At 36.5% G+C, this 17561-nt stretch overlaps 1 protein-coding gene across 2 annotated transcripts in view; it reads left to right on the top strand.

Annotated features, from left to right (window-relative positions):
• The first annotated feature begins 4 nt into the window (after positions 1 to 4).
• Positions 5 to 17561, top strand: part of Polr3g (RNA polymerase III subunit G) — a 36069-nt gene continuing 18512 nt past the window's right edge. Inside the window, exons 1-3 of one of the 2 annotated variants that reach the window (XM_005315680.4) lie at positions 5 to 201; positions 9801 to 9947; positions 13217 to 13346. In XM_005315680.4, the coding sequence (XP_005315737.1) occupies positions 9831 to 9947; positions 13217 to 13346 (247 nt within the window). In that variant the 5' untranslated portion in view covers positions 5 to 201; positions 9801 to 9830. The remainder of the gene's footprint in view (positions 202 to 9800; positions 9948 to 13216; positions 13347 to 17561) is intronic. The other variant, XM_040272008.2, reaches the window with a different exon arrangement.

Here is a 17561-nt window from a genome sequence, read left to right on the forward strand (position 1 = left end):
CTAAGGGGCGGGGCCTATCTGGAATGGGCGGAGCTAGCTGTAGGCTCAGAACGCGCTCTGGGGCCGCGTGGAGAGCGGTGTGCGCTTCTCCAAGGTGGAACCTGCGGCACTCGAACGCTGGCGTCCGCTGCTCGCACCCCTTCCTTGCCGGCCGGCACTTTGGCGCACAGTTTTGCCCAAACCTCGAGAATAAGTGATCAGGTAACAGAGGAAGCTATCCAGGACTTGGGAAGGGAGGTAGAGAGTAGAGGGGAGTTAAAGAGGCACATGGAGAAGGTGGCAGGGGTTGGGGAGTGGGTCAGGGGCAAAAATTAATTAAAGCGCCTCTGGAATGAGGCGTTGGAAGATAGCTTTACCTTTTTTTCTCCTGGTCTTTTCATTCTTTTAAAGTCGTCCCTTCTAGATCTTACATAGATTTCTCATCCTGGAACTGTTCGCAGTGAGTTACAAGGGAATTTATGCTCTCACTGATAGGAGGAGACTGTTGCAGAACCGGTGCTTTATTTAGGCACTGGTCATTGCTGCATATTGCAGCTAAGGACAGATACTCGTTTATCTATTTTCTTAATTGTTGGCAACTTCTCTGTATCATGGGAAGGAAGGTTGTTAATATGATTTTTCTTTTAAAAAAATGAAATTCTATATACCATTCCATTTCGGAGAGGTTCGTTGTCCACTCTTGGAAGAGAGTAAAGAAAGTTGGTAGAAAAGCTCAATTAAGGAAAGGTGTAGTACCTTCTGAGGACGGGAAAAGTGGATAATGACTGGGTGTGGCCTCCTCAGCCACACAAATCAGCTCCTCTTACTAACTTCTGGTCCAGGTCCCTCCACCTTCCCCCCCCCCCACCCCTGCTGTTGAAACATCTACTTAGTCTGCAGAAATTCTCTTGAGAACTTGACTAACCTCCTTGCTTACACGGGAAAAAGTAATAAGAGACCCATGAGAGGCATTATAAAACATAATTATACAAACATTTATTGGGGCAACTAATAATAAGCCTGGGTGGAAAGAAAGGTGTACTGTCCTTCCCTACATTCCCAAAGTCTTTGGTGGGGGATGTGGCCTGAGTATTTTGCTAATCTAGGTAGAGGTTATCCAGTTACTCAGCTGGTGACTGAGCACAAGTCCCTGAGCTAGATGATGTGTGAACAGAATTTTGTGAAAAGATCATGATCTGGATTCTCAAGAATTTGAGGGAAAATATTATTTGTACATAAACCCTTGCAATGTAAGGCAGTATGTGATATGTATCACAGAAGAAGTAAAAATGAGGTGCTGTAAAGAAACAGAAGAAGGGACTGTTGAGGAGTGGGATTTGTGATGTCAGGGCCTTTTCAACAGAGAAATACAGTGCTCTCTGTAGTGAGGTATTCTTCCTCTAGACTGGAAGGGACCACTAGAGGTGAAATGGAACAAAATCTGTACTAGGATATGAGCTCAGCAGTAAGTCTATGCATAGTTATTTGACTTTTGCCAGACTCTGCTTAGCCATGGGCATAAAAAGGTGAATAAGTCTCTAAGGAGGCCTTCACATTTACAATCCCTCTGTATCCACTTCAGCCTAGATATTCTTTCATACTTCTGTGCATGGGCTCTTTCCCTCACTTTTGTCAGGTTTTTGTTCAAATATTAATGAATACGACAGAAGTTCTTCAGCTACCCTTTCCACAGTAGCATCCATGTTTCCTGCTTTACTTTTCTTCACCTACTTAGCACTTCCTGACATTTTCTAGGATTTTTTTTTTGCCATTTCCCATACTGGGCTATGAGCTCCATGAGAGCAAATATTTTATTGTGTTCACTACTATATTCCTAATACACAGAAGATGACTTGACACAGAGAATGTGCAATAAAGACATGGTGAATAGATATTGAGACTCTCCCTGGGAAGACAGACTAGGATCAACAATTACAACATGATTATAAAAAGGACGAAACAAGGAGGGTAGTACTTGGGAAGCCCAGTGAAAAGAGGGATAGGGTAGAGGAAATGGTCACAAGGTGTCATTTGCATGGTATCCTAAAAGATGCTAGGGCTTGTTGAGGTGGATGTGGTAGGAAAGGCACTCTAGGCAGAACACTGCATGCAAAAGCTGGCATAGCTAGTGTATGATGCATGTGGTAAGAGGCAGAAAGTTAGACTTCAAAGCTCTATTGATTAAGGAGAATGACATGACAATATTTGTATTCTAGAAAGATAACTGGAGAGTACATTGAAAGGGGGTGTCTGGCCATGGGAAGTTTATTTGTTATATTTTAGAGGTCTAGATGAGAGATGCTGAGGGCCTACAGTAAAGCAGAGGTGACAGAAAGGGAACAAAGAAGAGAGAATACACAGCAAGTAATCATCTACTATTAGATGAGATCAAAGGTGATAGGGCCAGAGCAGGAATGACCATCAGCCTCCTGACTGGAACAGTTTAGGAGGCATTCATGGGAAAGATACTGAGACCTAACTTTCACTGCTCTAGCGTCCATCTATTTGTATATTTATTCAACTATAACTACTATGTAAAGGAACTGTGTGGAAAATAGTGCATTTTAGTCACAGCCATAACTCATAAGATTTTAGAGATGGAACAATTTCAGAGATAACTCATTCTATGCCAAGAGGTGGTTTTTATAGTGACTAGAATGGAGTTTTATATTCAGCTCTTGGTTATTTGAACTGTACCCATTTTCAAACCTTTCAGAACAAATTCTGAGCAGGAATTTTCAGGAGCTATCCTGAAATGAAAGAATGCTGCTGATTTCACATTTTAAAATTGAGTCTGTTTTGCAGTTACTAATTCACTTCATTGATGAAAGACACTTCTGGGATTAAAAAGGTTTTCAACAAGCTTAGACATGTGCTTCAGGCAGCATAATATAGATTAAGGGGCAATGAAAAGGTTTCCTGAGGCTTTAACTTATTCCTGCCTTTGATAGAAATTAATTTTGTTTCCTTAGATTATCAGATAACCTTTTAGGACCTTACTTTCCTTGTCTACAAAATGGAAGTTTTAATCTGCCATCCTTTTTAATTTAGTTTACACATTGTAATATTCTAGGTTGCTTGAAAACCAGTGCCTAAACTCTGCCTTTAAGAGGTTCCGCTTTTATTGTTCTGGAGTGAAGCCCATGGCTGTTGTGTTTTGTTCTGTGAACTTTGAAGTTCAGGAAAATTTTAAACGGCTTGATAGTAAGCTGATTGAATTGTACTTCCATGGGAAGATTTTCTCATCAAATTATATAACATAAATAAATAGATTGGGAAGGCTTCACATTAATTGAGGAGAAATGTTGTATATAAATCATTATACTAAACAGTGAGGGATATAAAATCTCCACTCTTAATATAGTTGAAGAAACCAACAACAAAAAAACATGAACATTTCTCCTTTGGAAAAGGCCCATTTAGTATTCCCCCGCCCCAGAATTGAGGAGTCTATCAATATATATCACTTCAATTTTTAAAAACCCATTCATTTTAAAAGAAGATCTTGCTCAGATCAAGGTGAGATGAAATGACTTGTGGATGTTGAGGACCCAGTGTTTTCACCTTACGCTGGGTGTTAAGGTGAAAAGGGATGCATCCAGACAGGGAGGAAGGAGAGGCAGATTGCAGTGAAGAGACTGAGAGTCTAGATAGAATTACAGATTAGAGAGTCAGAAGGATAGATTGCAACCATCTTTAAAAAAATCCCTAAATACTTAGGGGCTTTGAATTTAATTCACTGGCCAAGAGGGAAGATGAAATGAGTAGCATAATCAAAGCTGTGCTATAGGATAAATAATGTGGATGAGTCAATTAAAAGAAACAGGTATACTACAAAGTTTGCAGTTAATCAGAAATGGGATGGGAAAGGGCTGAGCTGGATTATGGTAGAGAAATTACAAACAAAGAGACATTTTGAAGGAAACAAATAGGTGGTTGATGTATGGCTTACTTGCACTGTGCGTGGAATTCTCCATATTGGTTGAGTAATACCTCAAATTGGGCTACTTGAAGTAGAAGGGTTGAATAATGAGGAAATAGAGAAAGATGTTATAAACCCCTTCATTCAGCAAATTTGGCAGGATGAAAAAAAGGAACAAAGCAGTGGATGAAGCAATATAAAGGATTTTGAAGAGTTATCCTTAGGCCTTACCTGTGGAGCATTTCTTCCATGATTCAGTACCAGTATCCAGCGACTGCTACTCAAATCTGCAAGGGAAGAAAATGAATTAAACACCTGCAAGACTAGAAGCACTGACTCATGATGACCAAACTAAAAAGTTGTATTTGTAGCCAGAATGCGGTGTAATTACTAAGGGTGTCTCAAGAGCTAGGATTGGGTTTTCTGCCAATGGTAGAACATTGACTAATGATACCAATTTATACACCCAAATTTATACACTCAACTTATATACCCAAAGCTTGCTTGATAAAAGCAATGATAACTGATATACTTTATTTTTAGAGTGATTTTCCAAATTGTTTCCCAGGACCTCACTTCTGAAGATACCAGTTTACTAAATTTGAAAACCTGAGGATCCCCTAGCCTTCTGTATGTCCTCCAGTTAAATTCTCATGTTCTCAAATCCTCCAATTAATTCTCATGTTCAGACAAGTTTGGTAACCTTTACCTAGAATTGTTCTTAATCTTTAATTAATGGCAGATTCTGGACTGGAACGCAGCCCAGTGGTCTTGACCATGCCTGTTAGGTGACTACAGCTGTTTTTTATGGTGAAAGTGTGAACCCTCTGTTCACCAGTTTTGTATTTAAAAGACCTGATTTCTGCAGGCTCAGCATATGCTTTAGTGACTCAGCAATTGAAACAAGGCTATTTGGATATTTTTTCTCTTTAATGTGAACAGTTGGAATGACCTTGTTTATTAATATGAGTTTGCTGTATGAACTTTGTTTCAAGGTAACTAAATAGTGGATAAGGGAAATTAATCCTTGGTAGAATTATAACTAATAAAACAAGAAGAATAAGAAAAAGTTTATATCACCATATTGCTATTCATACTGGAGTAGTGGATCTAGGATCTAGTAGTGGATCTAGGGGCTGCTGAATTCATTAGGTGAAAATAGATGGCCACCTTATAGTACATGAAACACATCAATAGCATCTGACCCACTAACCACCTTAGTCATAACCAAAAAAGACTTCATGTGCAGCTTGGTGCAATGCAGTAGGAAAACTAAATGTCTCTTTTAAGTGTTCTTAAGGAAGAAAAAAAGACTCTGAGTAAGCATCTAGTCTACTGTTTATTGGAAATCCTGTGAATAGAGGAGTACATTAAGCCATATCTCTAGTATGCAATCTTTCAAATCTAGAATAAGGGAAGTTGTTGCTATTCGCAAATTGTAGTCTATAAACCAGCAACATTGATACCTCTGTGAGATTTTGGTTAAAATGCAAATTATCAGGGCAACTGAACGAGAATCCGCATTTTAACAAGACTCCTAAATAATTTGCTTGTATCAAGTTTGAGAAGCATCATACATGACAGTGACTTCATTTCTTCCATAAATAAATGGTAAGGATAAAAAGGGACAGAAACGGGCTTAGCGTAGATCTCTTGCCTAGCACATGCGAGGCTCTGGGTTCGATCCTCAGCACCACATAAAAGTAAATAAATAAAATAAAGTTATTGTGTCCAACTACAACTAAAAAATATTTCTTTTTTAAAAAAGGGACAGGAACTCTTAACTGTTGATAGGAAATTTAAAAGATGTGTTCATCAATTGTCATAGTGGATGTTTTGTATCTTGACTTATAATAACTATAAAAACATTTATTTGATAATAGGAAATTGAAATACTGATTGTATATAAGAGGATAATAAGGAATTATTATAAAATTTTACATGATATTATTTTAAAAGCCTTTACCTCAGAGAAGATGCATAATGAAGAGTTTTTAAAAATTTGATTCATGGGAATGGAAGAGTATGAAAATTAGTCATTATTAATTGTTGAAGTTGAATGATATGGTATATTAGTCATCTTTTTGTCATGGTGACTGAATACCTAAAAAAAAAAAAACAACAACTTTAAAGAAGGAAAATTTTATTTTGGCCCATGGTTTCATAGGTTTCAGTCCAGTGGCAACAAGTGATACCATTGATTCTGAGACTGTGGTAAGGCAGAGCATCCTAGCAGGAGGATGTGGTAGAGCATAGCTGCTTACCTTATGGAAGCTAAGAAGCAGGAAGAGAGAAGAAGAGCCTGGGGACAAGATATAGTTCCCAAGGGCACATCCCTAAGGACTCACTCCTTTCAACTAGATCCCACCTCCTACAGTCTCCACCATCTCCCAATAATCCATTCAGCTATAAATTCTTCAATGGATTATCCTTTGATGAGGTTAGAGCCTTTATAATCCAACCACTTCTCAAAAGCCTTATCTCTGAATATTGGATACCTTCAATACATGAGCCTTTGGGGGACATTTCAGATCCAAATTATAACAGGTAGGTACTTGGGAGTTTATTGCACTCTTTTTCCTACTTACATGTGTATTCATAGTATGGTAAAATTAAGTAAAAAGACATGGAGTTGTACTTTACAATGAGAATAGCAAAGATAAAATCATCTTTTAATATTCAAGCAATTATGAAGGAAAACTCTCAAATATGGAGGCATTAAGGATGAGTTTAGAAAATATACAATGGAAAATTATATCTGAAAATGTTCTCACTATCACATCCATCATATCAAACCAAATGCCATCCTACTTGAGTAATTCTCAGAAAAGAAGAAACAAGATTTCGTCAGAGAAGGATATTAAATATATGTCTTGATTTTGAGTAGTTGGACCCTTAAATATATGAGGATATTAAAAGTGCAGCTCATTGTGTTTATCAGCTTTTTCACTTCTGTGACCAGAAAGACCTGACAAGAACAATTAGAGGAGGCAAAGTTTATTTGGGGGCTCTTGGTATCAGAGGTCCAAGTTAATAGATGGCCGATTCCCTTCCCTGTGACTCAAGGAGAGGCAGCACATCATGGCGCAAGGGCGTGGCAGAGGAAAGTGGCTCAGGACATCACATCAGGAAGCAGAAAGGGATAGAGGAAGTTCTTACCATGGACAAACTATAAAACTCAAAGGCATGCCCCCTACCCCACCCAGGGACCCACCTTTGCCAGCCATATCCTACATGCCTACAGTTAACACTTAGTCTCTATTGAGGAATCAATGCACTGATTAGGTTAAGCCTTTTATAACCCTGTCATCTCTAAAGTTTCTGGCATTGTCTCACACATGAGCTTTTGGGGGACACCTCATATCTAAGGCTTAACACCTTGGTATTGCTGTTCCCTTGCAAATGTGTTAAAAAGTCAGGCATCACATTCTGAATTCTGTTAGATTTATAACAGTTATTTCACTTTTAGGCTCATTTCTTTAAATCTAGATAATCTGTATGATTTCAATTTCAAAGATGGAACCTATAAAGTAAGTGATCCTACAGGTATATTTTAACTTTGCTACTACTTAGTAGCTAAGACTTCCACCAGAGAAGTTTTCACATAGCAGTTTTCCTATGTATTAGAATTGCCTAGAAAAGTTTTGAAGCTATTCTTGCCCCAAGAGGTCATGATTTGATTGTTTCAGTTCAGTGATTCATGAACTTTAGTATGCATAAGAACTACCTAGAGAGTTTTTATTTGGGGGGGGGGGTACTGAGAATTGAACTCAGGGCACTCAACCACTGAGCCACATCACAAGCCCTATTTTGTATTTTATTTAGAGACAGGATCTCACCGAGTTGTTTAGCACCTCACTTTTGCTGAGGCTGGCTTTGAACTCAGGATCCTCTTGCCTCAGCCTCCAGAGCTGCTGGGATTACATGTGCACATCCCCATGCCCACTACTTAGAGGGTTTTTAAAAACACAGATGCAAACTTAAAACACCAAGTGTTTGTAACTTCTGATTTGCTGGGATTTTCATTCTAGCTTTGGCTTAACTCTCATGGTTTCATGCATTGCCCTCCCAGGAGCTACACTCAATGAGTCTGACCCTGGGACACATTGCCTGTCCTTATAGGCCTTCCTTTGAAATCTCGATTCAAGCCTCCATTATTCTTTCATTCCTTCATGCCTACAACACCAGCATCACATGGACAACACCAGGTATGCCACTAGCTCAAGCAGTAGTGGACTCCTTGGATCATAGCAGCAGTAGCCTCTGGGTGCCACGGCAACTGATAATGATGAAACTAGTTCTGGGAAAACAACTTTTTAGGTAGTCCTATGAGAGCATCCTGCCATCACTTCTCAAAACAAAGTCTTTCAAACAAGTTTTCACTTTTACCTACTCGAGCCTGGGATGAGTGGGACTTGCTGATTCCCAAGATGCCATCAAGGCCACTTTCCTGTTGTCTCCAGGCCAAGTACTTGATTTCTCTTCAGTGGCACTAATGTCTTCAGCAACCATAACTTCCTTGAACCAAATTTTACATGGGCTTTTCTAGCTAAAATGCAAGTTTTTCCAAATGTTTCTTCTCTGCTTTCTGCTTGTGATTACCACAGTAAACCTGGCTAAAAGTAGCCAGCAATACAAATGCTACTCTCTGAATTGAAATTTCTCCACCAGATAAACTAATTCATCACCTTTAAACCCAGCCTCACATAAAACCTCAGGATATGAAAAAAAATGTTGATATGTTCTTTATCAGAATGTACATGAATGGCCTCTAATCCAGTTCCCAGAAGAGTCCTTATTCCCCTCTGGAACCCCACGAGCCCATTCTTTATTGTCTCCATTCACATCAGTATTCTGGTCTTCTGAGCCCACACCAGCATCATCATTAAACTTGGCTTATAACACCGTAAGGCTTCTTTAGCCTGCATCTCTAAACATTTCCAAAATCCTCTCACTAACTATCTCTACAGATTTCTGAACCACATGGTCAGGATCGTCACAGCAATGATTAACCCCAGTTCTTGGTATCGATTTTGTTATTAGCTTTTCCTCACTGTGGCCCCAGACACCTGACAAGAACAATTTAGATGAGGAAAGATTAATCTTGGCTCATGATTTTGGAGGTTTCAATCCGTGATCGTCTGGAAGGCTCCATTACTTGAGACCTGAGTTGAGACAGAACATTATGGCAGAAGGGAATGGTGGAGGAAAGCTGCTCAGGTCATGGTAGCCACAAAGCAGAGAGTAGGTGGGCAGAGACAAGGATCCCAAGGCCATGCCCCCAGTACCCTACTTCCGCTAATCATGCCCCACTTGCCTATAGTTTCCATTCTCTTCAAGTGTCCATTCAACTCTCAGTGGATTAATCCATTGATGGGGTCAGAGCCAATCTCTTTCCCAAAGCCTCACTGGACATTGCTGCATTGGGGACCAAGCCTTTGATGCATGAGATTTGGGGGGACATTCCAGATCCATACCATAGAAATAGTCTTCAAGTGGATAGGATAAAAACAAGACAACCTTTCCTCATCAGCCCAAACTTTTCTTGTCTCCACTTTTTACATGTATCTGAGAATCTGTTGCCAAACCACAGAGACAGAATTGCATTGATGGGTTGTGCAGACCCAGGGTATGCACAGGACATTCAGGACTTGGGTGCTGGAATTGAGGCCATCATCATCTCACCTGAAAACTGTAACTGGACATGAAGGGTTCAGCCATCAGTTTTGCATATTTGTTTTTCTACAGATTTGCTAATTTTTTTTTTTAATCAGCCATACTATATAGGGGTGGAGTTCTGCTGCATTTTGCTTTAAAATGTTGGTTTGTTTCTTTCTTTTTTTTTTTCTTTTTTTTTGGTATGATCTGGTAAATCTTAACCATTAATTGTGTCTTTTAGCTTGCCATTCTTGTAGCATAACTAGTTCTGATGGCTGGGAATAAAGGAAGAGGTCGTGCTGCCTATACCTTTAATATTGAGGCTGTTGGATTTAGCAGAGGTGAAAAGTTACCTGATGTAGTGTTGAAACCACCTCCACTATTTCCTGTAAGTACCTTATAGCTGAATTCTCAATGTGTAATTTTTCATGTTTCAGAGAAAATTAAAATTCTGTTAGGGTTTGACTATATAATAGCATTAAGATATCCTCAAGTATAAGAAAGTAAAATAGTGTATTTTACTTACCTTTAATTTAGCTATTCATTTGTTCTTCCCTAAACCTTTTCTAATTTTCCAATTGCTTTTTGTTGTAGATGGACAAGATACCTTTATTTTATTTATTTATTTTTATGTGGTGCTGAGGATTGAACCCAGTGCCCATGCATGCTAGGCAAGTGCTCTACCGCTCAGCTACAACCCCAGTCCCCAGTTGCTTTGTTAAATCTTTTTTGTTTTTGTTTTCTGATACTGGGGATTGAACCCAAGGTACTTTGCCACCGAGTTAAAACCTTTTTTTTTCCCCCTTCACATTATTATTTTGAGACAGAATCTCACTAAGTTGCTAAGGGTCTTCCTAAGTTGTTGGCTGGCTTTGAACTTGTGATTTTCCTGCTTTAATCTCCCTAGTCACTGGGATTACAGACACACATCATCATGCCCAGTTTATGTTGCTTTTTTAAAATAATGAAAACAAGGGGCTGGGGATGCAGCTCAAGCGGTAGTGCGCTCACCTGGCATGTGTGGGGCGCTGGGTTCCATCCTCGGGACCACATAAAATAAAATAAAGATGTTGTGTCCACCGAAAACTAAAAAATAAATATTAAAAAATCCTCTCGCTAAAAATAAATAAATAAATAAATAAATAAATAAATGAATAAATAAAATAGTGAAAACAAAACTGTATATTTGTTTCTATCAATATGCTAAGTACTGTGTGAACCAAGAAAGAATTATTTTCTAATTTTTGTATCTTCTATTTTTATTATTGATGTAGTCTAATTATCAAAATAATATTTTAAAATGTCAGGTTAGGTTTTACAATGGTTTCCATTCTATGATGCTTTCATCTAATAATTTTCTTCATTTCTTGTATTTATAGAATGTAATTTTGCTCCTTAGTATACCATTTGTCCTTTTCTTCCCACTGAAATTTTCTTTTTGATGGTTGTGTTCGTTATTTTCCTGTTTTACTAAAGTCATTTTGAGTTTTGCTAGTTTCTCTAAATATGTATGTTAGTGTTCCTTTTAAATTTAGTGCTTATGTTGCAAGCTTAACTGGCTTCGTGTCTAGTGTTTTAACTTTATATCTAGCTTAAGATATAAGTTCACATTTCCAGATGTGCATGTGCTGTGGTTTAAAAGGTAGAATTCATAATTAACCACATGCCTTTTGCTTCATGAATCTTTTCCAATTTCTAGTGGAAAAATCCTTTATTAGAGGATTTATATGCTCACATAAGGAGTCTCTGCTTTTTGCTCTTGATATTTTGTCTTTTTGATAGTGAATATAGCCTAAATTCATTAGACAAATATCTTAGGAATATCTCAGGTATAGGCATAATGTCCCTTTAACAGGGGTTTCTTTTAAAACAAGCTCTTCTTAGCTGGGTATGATAGTGCATGCCTATTATCCCAGAGACTCAAGTCTCAGGCAGGAGAAACATAATAAATAAGTTTTCAAGGTTGGCCTGGGAAACACAGGGAGACCCTGTCTCAAAAAAAAAAAAAAAAATTAAAAGGAATGGAAATGTAGCTAATTGGTAGAGCATCTAGGGTCAATCCCCAGTACCTCAATCAGTCAAACAAACAAACAAGCTCTGTTCCATGTGTGAAGAGATTACTTCTAAATACAAGGAATGTTAGTACTTGATGGTGTTTTATACTCAGAGTAAACTTAAAATTCCTTGATGTTGGTTCAAAGGCTCTGCCTGTCTGGCTTTTCTCATATCTTTCCAACCCCCTCCTACCACTCTTTCTCATTCTGTTATCTCTTCTGGCCTTCTTGTTCTCTGATGTCTTTGTCCCTGCTGGTTCCCTGTATGGAATATCTGTTCTCCAATCTTTGCATGAATGGCTTGCTGATCTTATCCATATCTCTACTCTAATGTGACTTCTCCAAGAGGCCATGCATGCTTCCTCGTGTAGATCAACCATCTCTAACCTTCATGCACTCTTGTTATCTTTCCTCTAACTTCCTTCATGTATTTGTCATTTATCACTAACTGAAACTGTATCTCACCTCATTGTATTACTTGCTTATTGTGTGTTTCTTCCCTGGAATATAAATTCCATTTGGGCAGGGACTTTCACTACTTCCTCATTGTATCACCTATTTTCTAACCATGTCTGGTTTATATAGGTATTCATGAAATAGTTGTAGAATGAATGAATGAATGCATTCCAAATCAAACATATGTACTGTATCCTTATTCTTTGAAATAAAAAAAAATGTCTTTTCCATGTATGCTGGGAACTCACTTTTCAATGAATCTATATGTCTAATTATATATACCTATACATATATGTGCATGTGTGTCTATGTGTACGTGGAATATTTAAAAATCAAAATGTGTCTTCAAAGTCCTCTTTTGCCATTTACTCATTATATGGGCTTCAAAAGTATTTATTTCATCATTTTTTCATTGTACAAAAGGAAATACTTGTAATACTTTGAGAGAATGAGTGTTGAATTTTTGTATTATTATTATTTTTTTTTTTGGTAGTAGGGATAGAACTGATGGGTGCTTTACCATTGAGCTATGTCCCCACCCCTTTTTCTTTTTTATATTAAGACAGGGTCTCATTAAGTTGGCGAAGGGCCTTGCTAAATTGCCGAGGCTGGATTTGAACTTGAAATCATCCTGCCTCAGCCTCCCAAGTCACTGGAATTACAGGCATGCACCACCATACTCGACTGAATGTTGAATATTGAGATTATCCTGTTTATAATAACTACTTGTTAAATGATAATTGCTATTATTTATGTATGTATTCTTATGCTATTGCTTCCGACAATTACATCATCAATAGTTGAGATTAATAGAAACTAGAGCAGTTTCTCCCATATGGGTGCCTTGATTTTTAAGCTATGGAATCACTTTGTTTGATAGACAATATAACAAAATGATTTTCAGTGTAATTTTTAGGGTCAATTAAAAAAAATTATGCTCCTTTCATACCTCTAAAATAAGAATAAAGTAGGAATGGCTAAAAGATAAATAGATTATGGAAGCTCAACATCTTTTAATTGCAAAAGTTATTGCCTATAAAACACATACCTGTAAAATTAAATAAAATTGACATTCTCTAGAATGTAGATGAAAGAGATGTTAAATATTTAACTTACTAAAAACACCTTTGTTTCCTAATTAAAACAGGATACAGATTATAAACCAGTGCCACTGAAAACAGGAGAAGGGGAAGATTATATGCTGGCCTTGAAACAGGAATTGAGAGAAACAATGAAAAGAATGCCTTATTTTATTGAAACACCTGAAGAAAAACAAGGTGCGTATGAGTCTGTTTCATGTTGTGATTTAATGACTGGATAAACAATGTCTAAGTATAAAATATGTGATCATTTAATGCAAGTTTATTTGATTTGCTTGGAGATTAACAACCTCCTTTAAAAAATGTATGGTTGATTTGAAAGAAAAGATATTTTGTACATTTTTTTATTTTATTTATTTATTTTTTGATACTGGGTATTCAACCCAGGAGAGTTTAATTACTGAGCCACATCCCCAGCCCTTTTTATATTTTATTTTGACACAGGGTCTCACTGAATTACCTTAGGGCTTCACTAAGTTGCTGAGGCTGACTTTGAACTTTCGATCCTCCTGTGTCAGTGTCACTAGTATTACAGGCATGCGCACCACTACCTGGCTTGATATTTTAAAATACTTCTTATAATAGAAGTTATATATGTTCAGTGAAAATTATGAAAACTAAAAAACTTTTAAAAGGTGAAAATTACCCAGGGCCTATGTATATAGAACAACTATTAATATTTTATTGTATGTTCTATATTTTTTCTTTATAAAATTGTGTTACATACTTTCCTTCTGCTTTTTACCCAGTAACATTAGCATTTTCACATATCCTTTTTATTCTCAAAAAACTCAGGGTACAAGATTTTTTTTTCTTTTTGCTGTACTGGGGATTAAACTCAGGAACACTTTATCCCTGAGCTACACTCCTATCTCTTTATTATTTTGAGATATGGTACCTCTCAGTTGCTGAGACTGGCCTCAAACTTGTGATCCTTCTGCCTCAGCCTCCCAAGTAGCTGGGATCACAGGTGTGCACCACTGCACCTAGTGGAAAGTACAAGTTTTAGTAACTATTTGTTATTACATTGTGTAGATATAGCATTATTAATTGTAAATAATTCACTGTTGTTAGATATAAGGTTACTTACAGTTTTTTGCTCAGGTATATAATGCTATGATTACTATTGTTTTATGCATATCTCTAATTATTTAATATTTAGGTTAAAAATCGAAAATATGTATACATTACTAATGCTAAGGGCAGAGAGGAAAAGGCTCAACAGTTTCAGAATGGAGGTGGGAAGTAGTTTTAGAGAACATGAACCCACTCCTGAGTAGTTATTTAGCACAGTAGAACTATATTGATTTTCAGTTTCTGCCCTTACTTATCAAAATTAGAGAAATCAATACATCTTGAGTTCTTAAAACAACATCATTAAACCATGAGACACTCTTGTGATATCATCTCATTCCATTAGTATTGAAAATGCATTACATTTTTCTCTCTCTGAAAGACAGAATTGGCTAAGAGTCAAAAAGGAAGTCTTATGGTGATATGTGATCATAATAAGCAATGTTAGGCAAGATCACTTAATTTTCAAAACATATTGCTTGAAGTTACTTAATGGTTTGATAAGAAATATTTTTCCTCAAAACTACTTAACTTTTTTCTTTTATGATTATATTGCATGCTTTTGTCTCTGTTTAAAAATGAAATTAAAGCTCTCATTTTTTAGATTTAATAAAGATTAAATGAACTAAATAAATATTCTTACTAGAAAAAATGATAGGTCAGGGTATAATTTAGTTCTCTTGAAATTAGTCTTTTCTCTAGATTATGGGACAGATTTGCTTAATTTAATGTTGCCATTTAAGCACATGTCTCATTTAAAAAGGTATCAAATTCATTCAAGCATTTATGTGATTCTTTTAAACAGGGTTTAATTAAGAACATAATATAGTGTAGGAGTAGCTGGCTTGTAACCCTGGATCAAGGGGTACTTTTTTGTTGTTAACTATACAATAAAATATAAATCTATGTAGAATCATTTGCTTTCGTTTCTTTTAGGAGAAAACTTTTATAGAATTTTTAAATTGATACAAGTAAATTCTCCTTGAAATCCTCATGTTTACCTGTCATTCTTGATGTAATGTGTTTGAAAAATACTGATTCAAGGCCTAGGGGCCAGGGTTATATTTCAGTGGTATAGTGCTTGCCTAGCATGTGAGAGGCACTAGGTTTGTTTGTCAGCACTGCATATAAATAAGTAAAATAAAGGTTCATTGATAACTAAAAAAAATATTGATTGAAAATAAAGGTTTTTTAAATAAAATATAGACATTCATATATATGCTTTTACAATATACTTACTCATATGTATGTATCTAGGTTTATATATGTATATACACAGCAGTCCCCTCCTTACTGGTGTTGGGTATTTTTTAAGACCCCCAGTGGATGCCTAAAACCACAGAGAGTACCTAAACCTATATACAAACACTGGTACTATAATTGATAATGGATATGGCTACTAAGCGATTAATGGACAGGTAGCATATGGAGTATGGCTATCCTAGACAAAGCGGTGATTCATGTCCTAAGTGGGATGGAACTAGACTGCATGAGATTTCATCATGCTACTGAGCAAGGTATGCTTTAAAACATGATTTGTTTATTTCTGGAATTTTCCATTTAATATTTTCAGATCAGTTTGACGAAACCAATAACAGAAACCACAGGAGGCAAAACTATGTATGGTGGTGGTGGGGGGATTGCTGTATAAAAAACATATATAAAATACATACTATGGAATAAAAACGATTGTCCAGACAGAACAGAAGTACCCAATTCTCCAAGGGAACCATTTTCCAGATGAAGTGTTATATGATGGTACCTCCACCAGTCTTCCCCCTTTTATTTACCACCTGGGGGCATTAGGAAAGAGAGATTTATAGACTAATGTCGAGAACTAAGTCACTAGAGACTAGTACAAACAATTAGGGTGGGAAATTGCAAGACTTTCTGATAATTATTGGCTGATGGATCAGGGAATTGAGATCTTTCAAAGAACAGAGGGCATAGGCATAAAATAATAGTTCATATTGTGATATCTTTAAAAGTTATAGTATTTTCAGGGGAAATTATATAAATGAATAGTGTTTTCTTTGTGATAAAATTTATTATTTTTTATAATGGAAAAACACCAATCAATATTATTTTAATGAGTTTTAGTCACAAGAGTATAGAGATCATCTAGTCCAGTGCTTCTCAGCTCAGGTTCCTGAACTACATGGTCTGCAGACAAAGAGACAGGATCATGACTATAGTGATGGTTCTTTAAGCCATTTTAAGAACTTCAAAAGCTTAATTGAATTTTACGCTTACCTGCAGTAAGGCCACAAGGTCAATCATTGAATAAATAGGGTTTTGTTTATTTGTCAATGTATACCATCAGGGTCCATGAAAACCAGTTTAAATTTTTAAATTTCTTTTTTGAGTAATTGCTACTATTTGTGCTGATTGATATTCATAACTTTTATTCTTTCATAAAGGTTTTCCAAACAAAGAGAAATTTACCAAATAAATAAATAAATGAATAAAAAAGAAAAGAGAACTCATTTTATCTTTGACCCTATCAGCTCATTGAACCCTTTTACAAATTAAAAATAGACTGTGAACTCTGTGTGATCTTATTTTCCCCATATCTTGAAACAGATTGCTATTTCATCATCACAGTAATAATTCCATTGTCATTCATCAAGTATTCCACATTATGTTGGCGATTTAAAATTTTTAAAAATGGAATTCTGATGAAGTTACACAGAAGGATGGTGCAGTGTTGAAATAAATCATCATTATTATGCTGTCCTTCAGTTGTCCTATTGTCTGAAGTATTACATCATTGTTTTTTTTTCTTTTTCCTCTCTTCTTTTGCAGTGCTAGGTGTCAAACTCAGCATGCTAGTTTGACACTACTGAACTATTCTCAGAACTTTGTATTTTTTAATTATTGTGAGACAAGGTCTCACTAATTTGCCTAGGCTGACCTTGATCTTGAGATCCTCCTGCATCAGCCCACCCGAGTAGCTAGGATTATGGGAATATACCACTGTGCCCTTCTGTCACATCAGTTTTTAAGAAGATATAAAAGAAGTCTGTAGAGATCCCCATCTTTGCAGTTGTTTTGTCCTCTTTTAGTTTTGAATACAATTGAGAATTCAGAATTTTTCATTTTCTCTTCATAATGGCAAGAAGAAAACTGACAGAGGAAGATATTTCACAATTCTTAGATGAATCAGAAGTTGAATGCAAAGAGATATATGCCAGCTCTCTGGGCACTAATAATGATGGAGAAATTGATTATGTAACTAAAATCTCAGACGGTGAGTCTTCAGATGACTATATCTTAGATGAATTTTCTCAAATTCAAGAATCAATGAGTAAACAATAC

Source organism: Ictidomys tridecemlineatus, chromosome 1, assembly GCF_052094955.1.
Source record: "Ictidomys tridecemlineatus isolate mIctTri1 chromosome 1, mIctTri1.hap1, whole genome shotgun sequence".
NCBI classification, from domain to species: Eukaryota; Metazoa; Chordata; class Mammalia; order Rodentia; family Sciuridae; genus Ictidomys; species Ictidomys tridecemlineatus.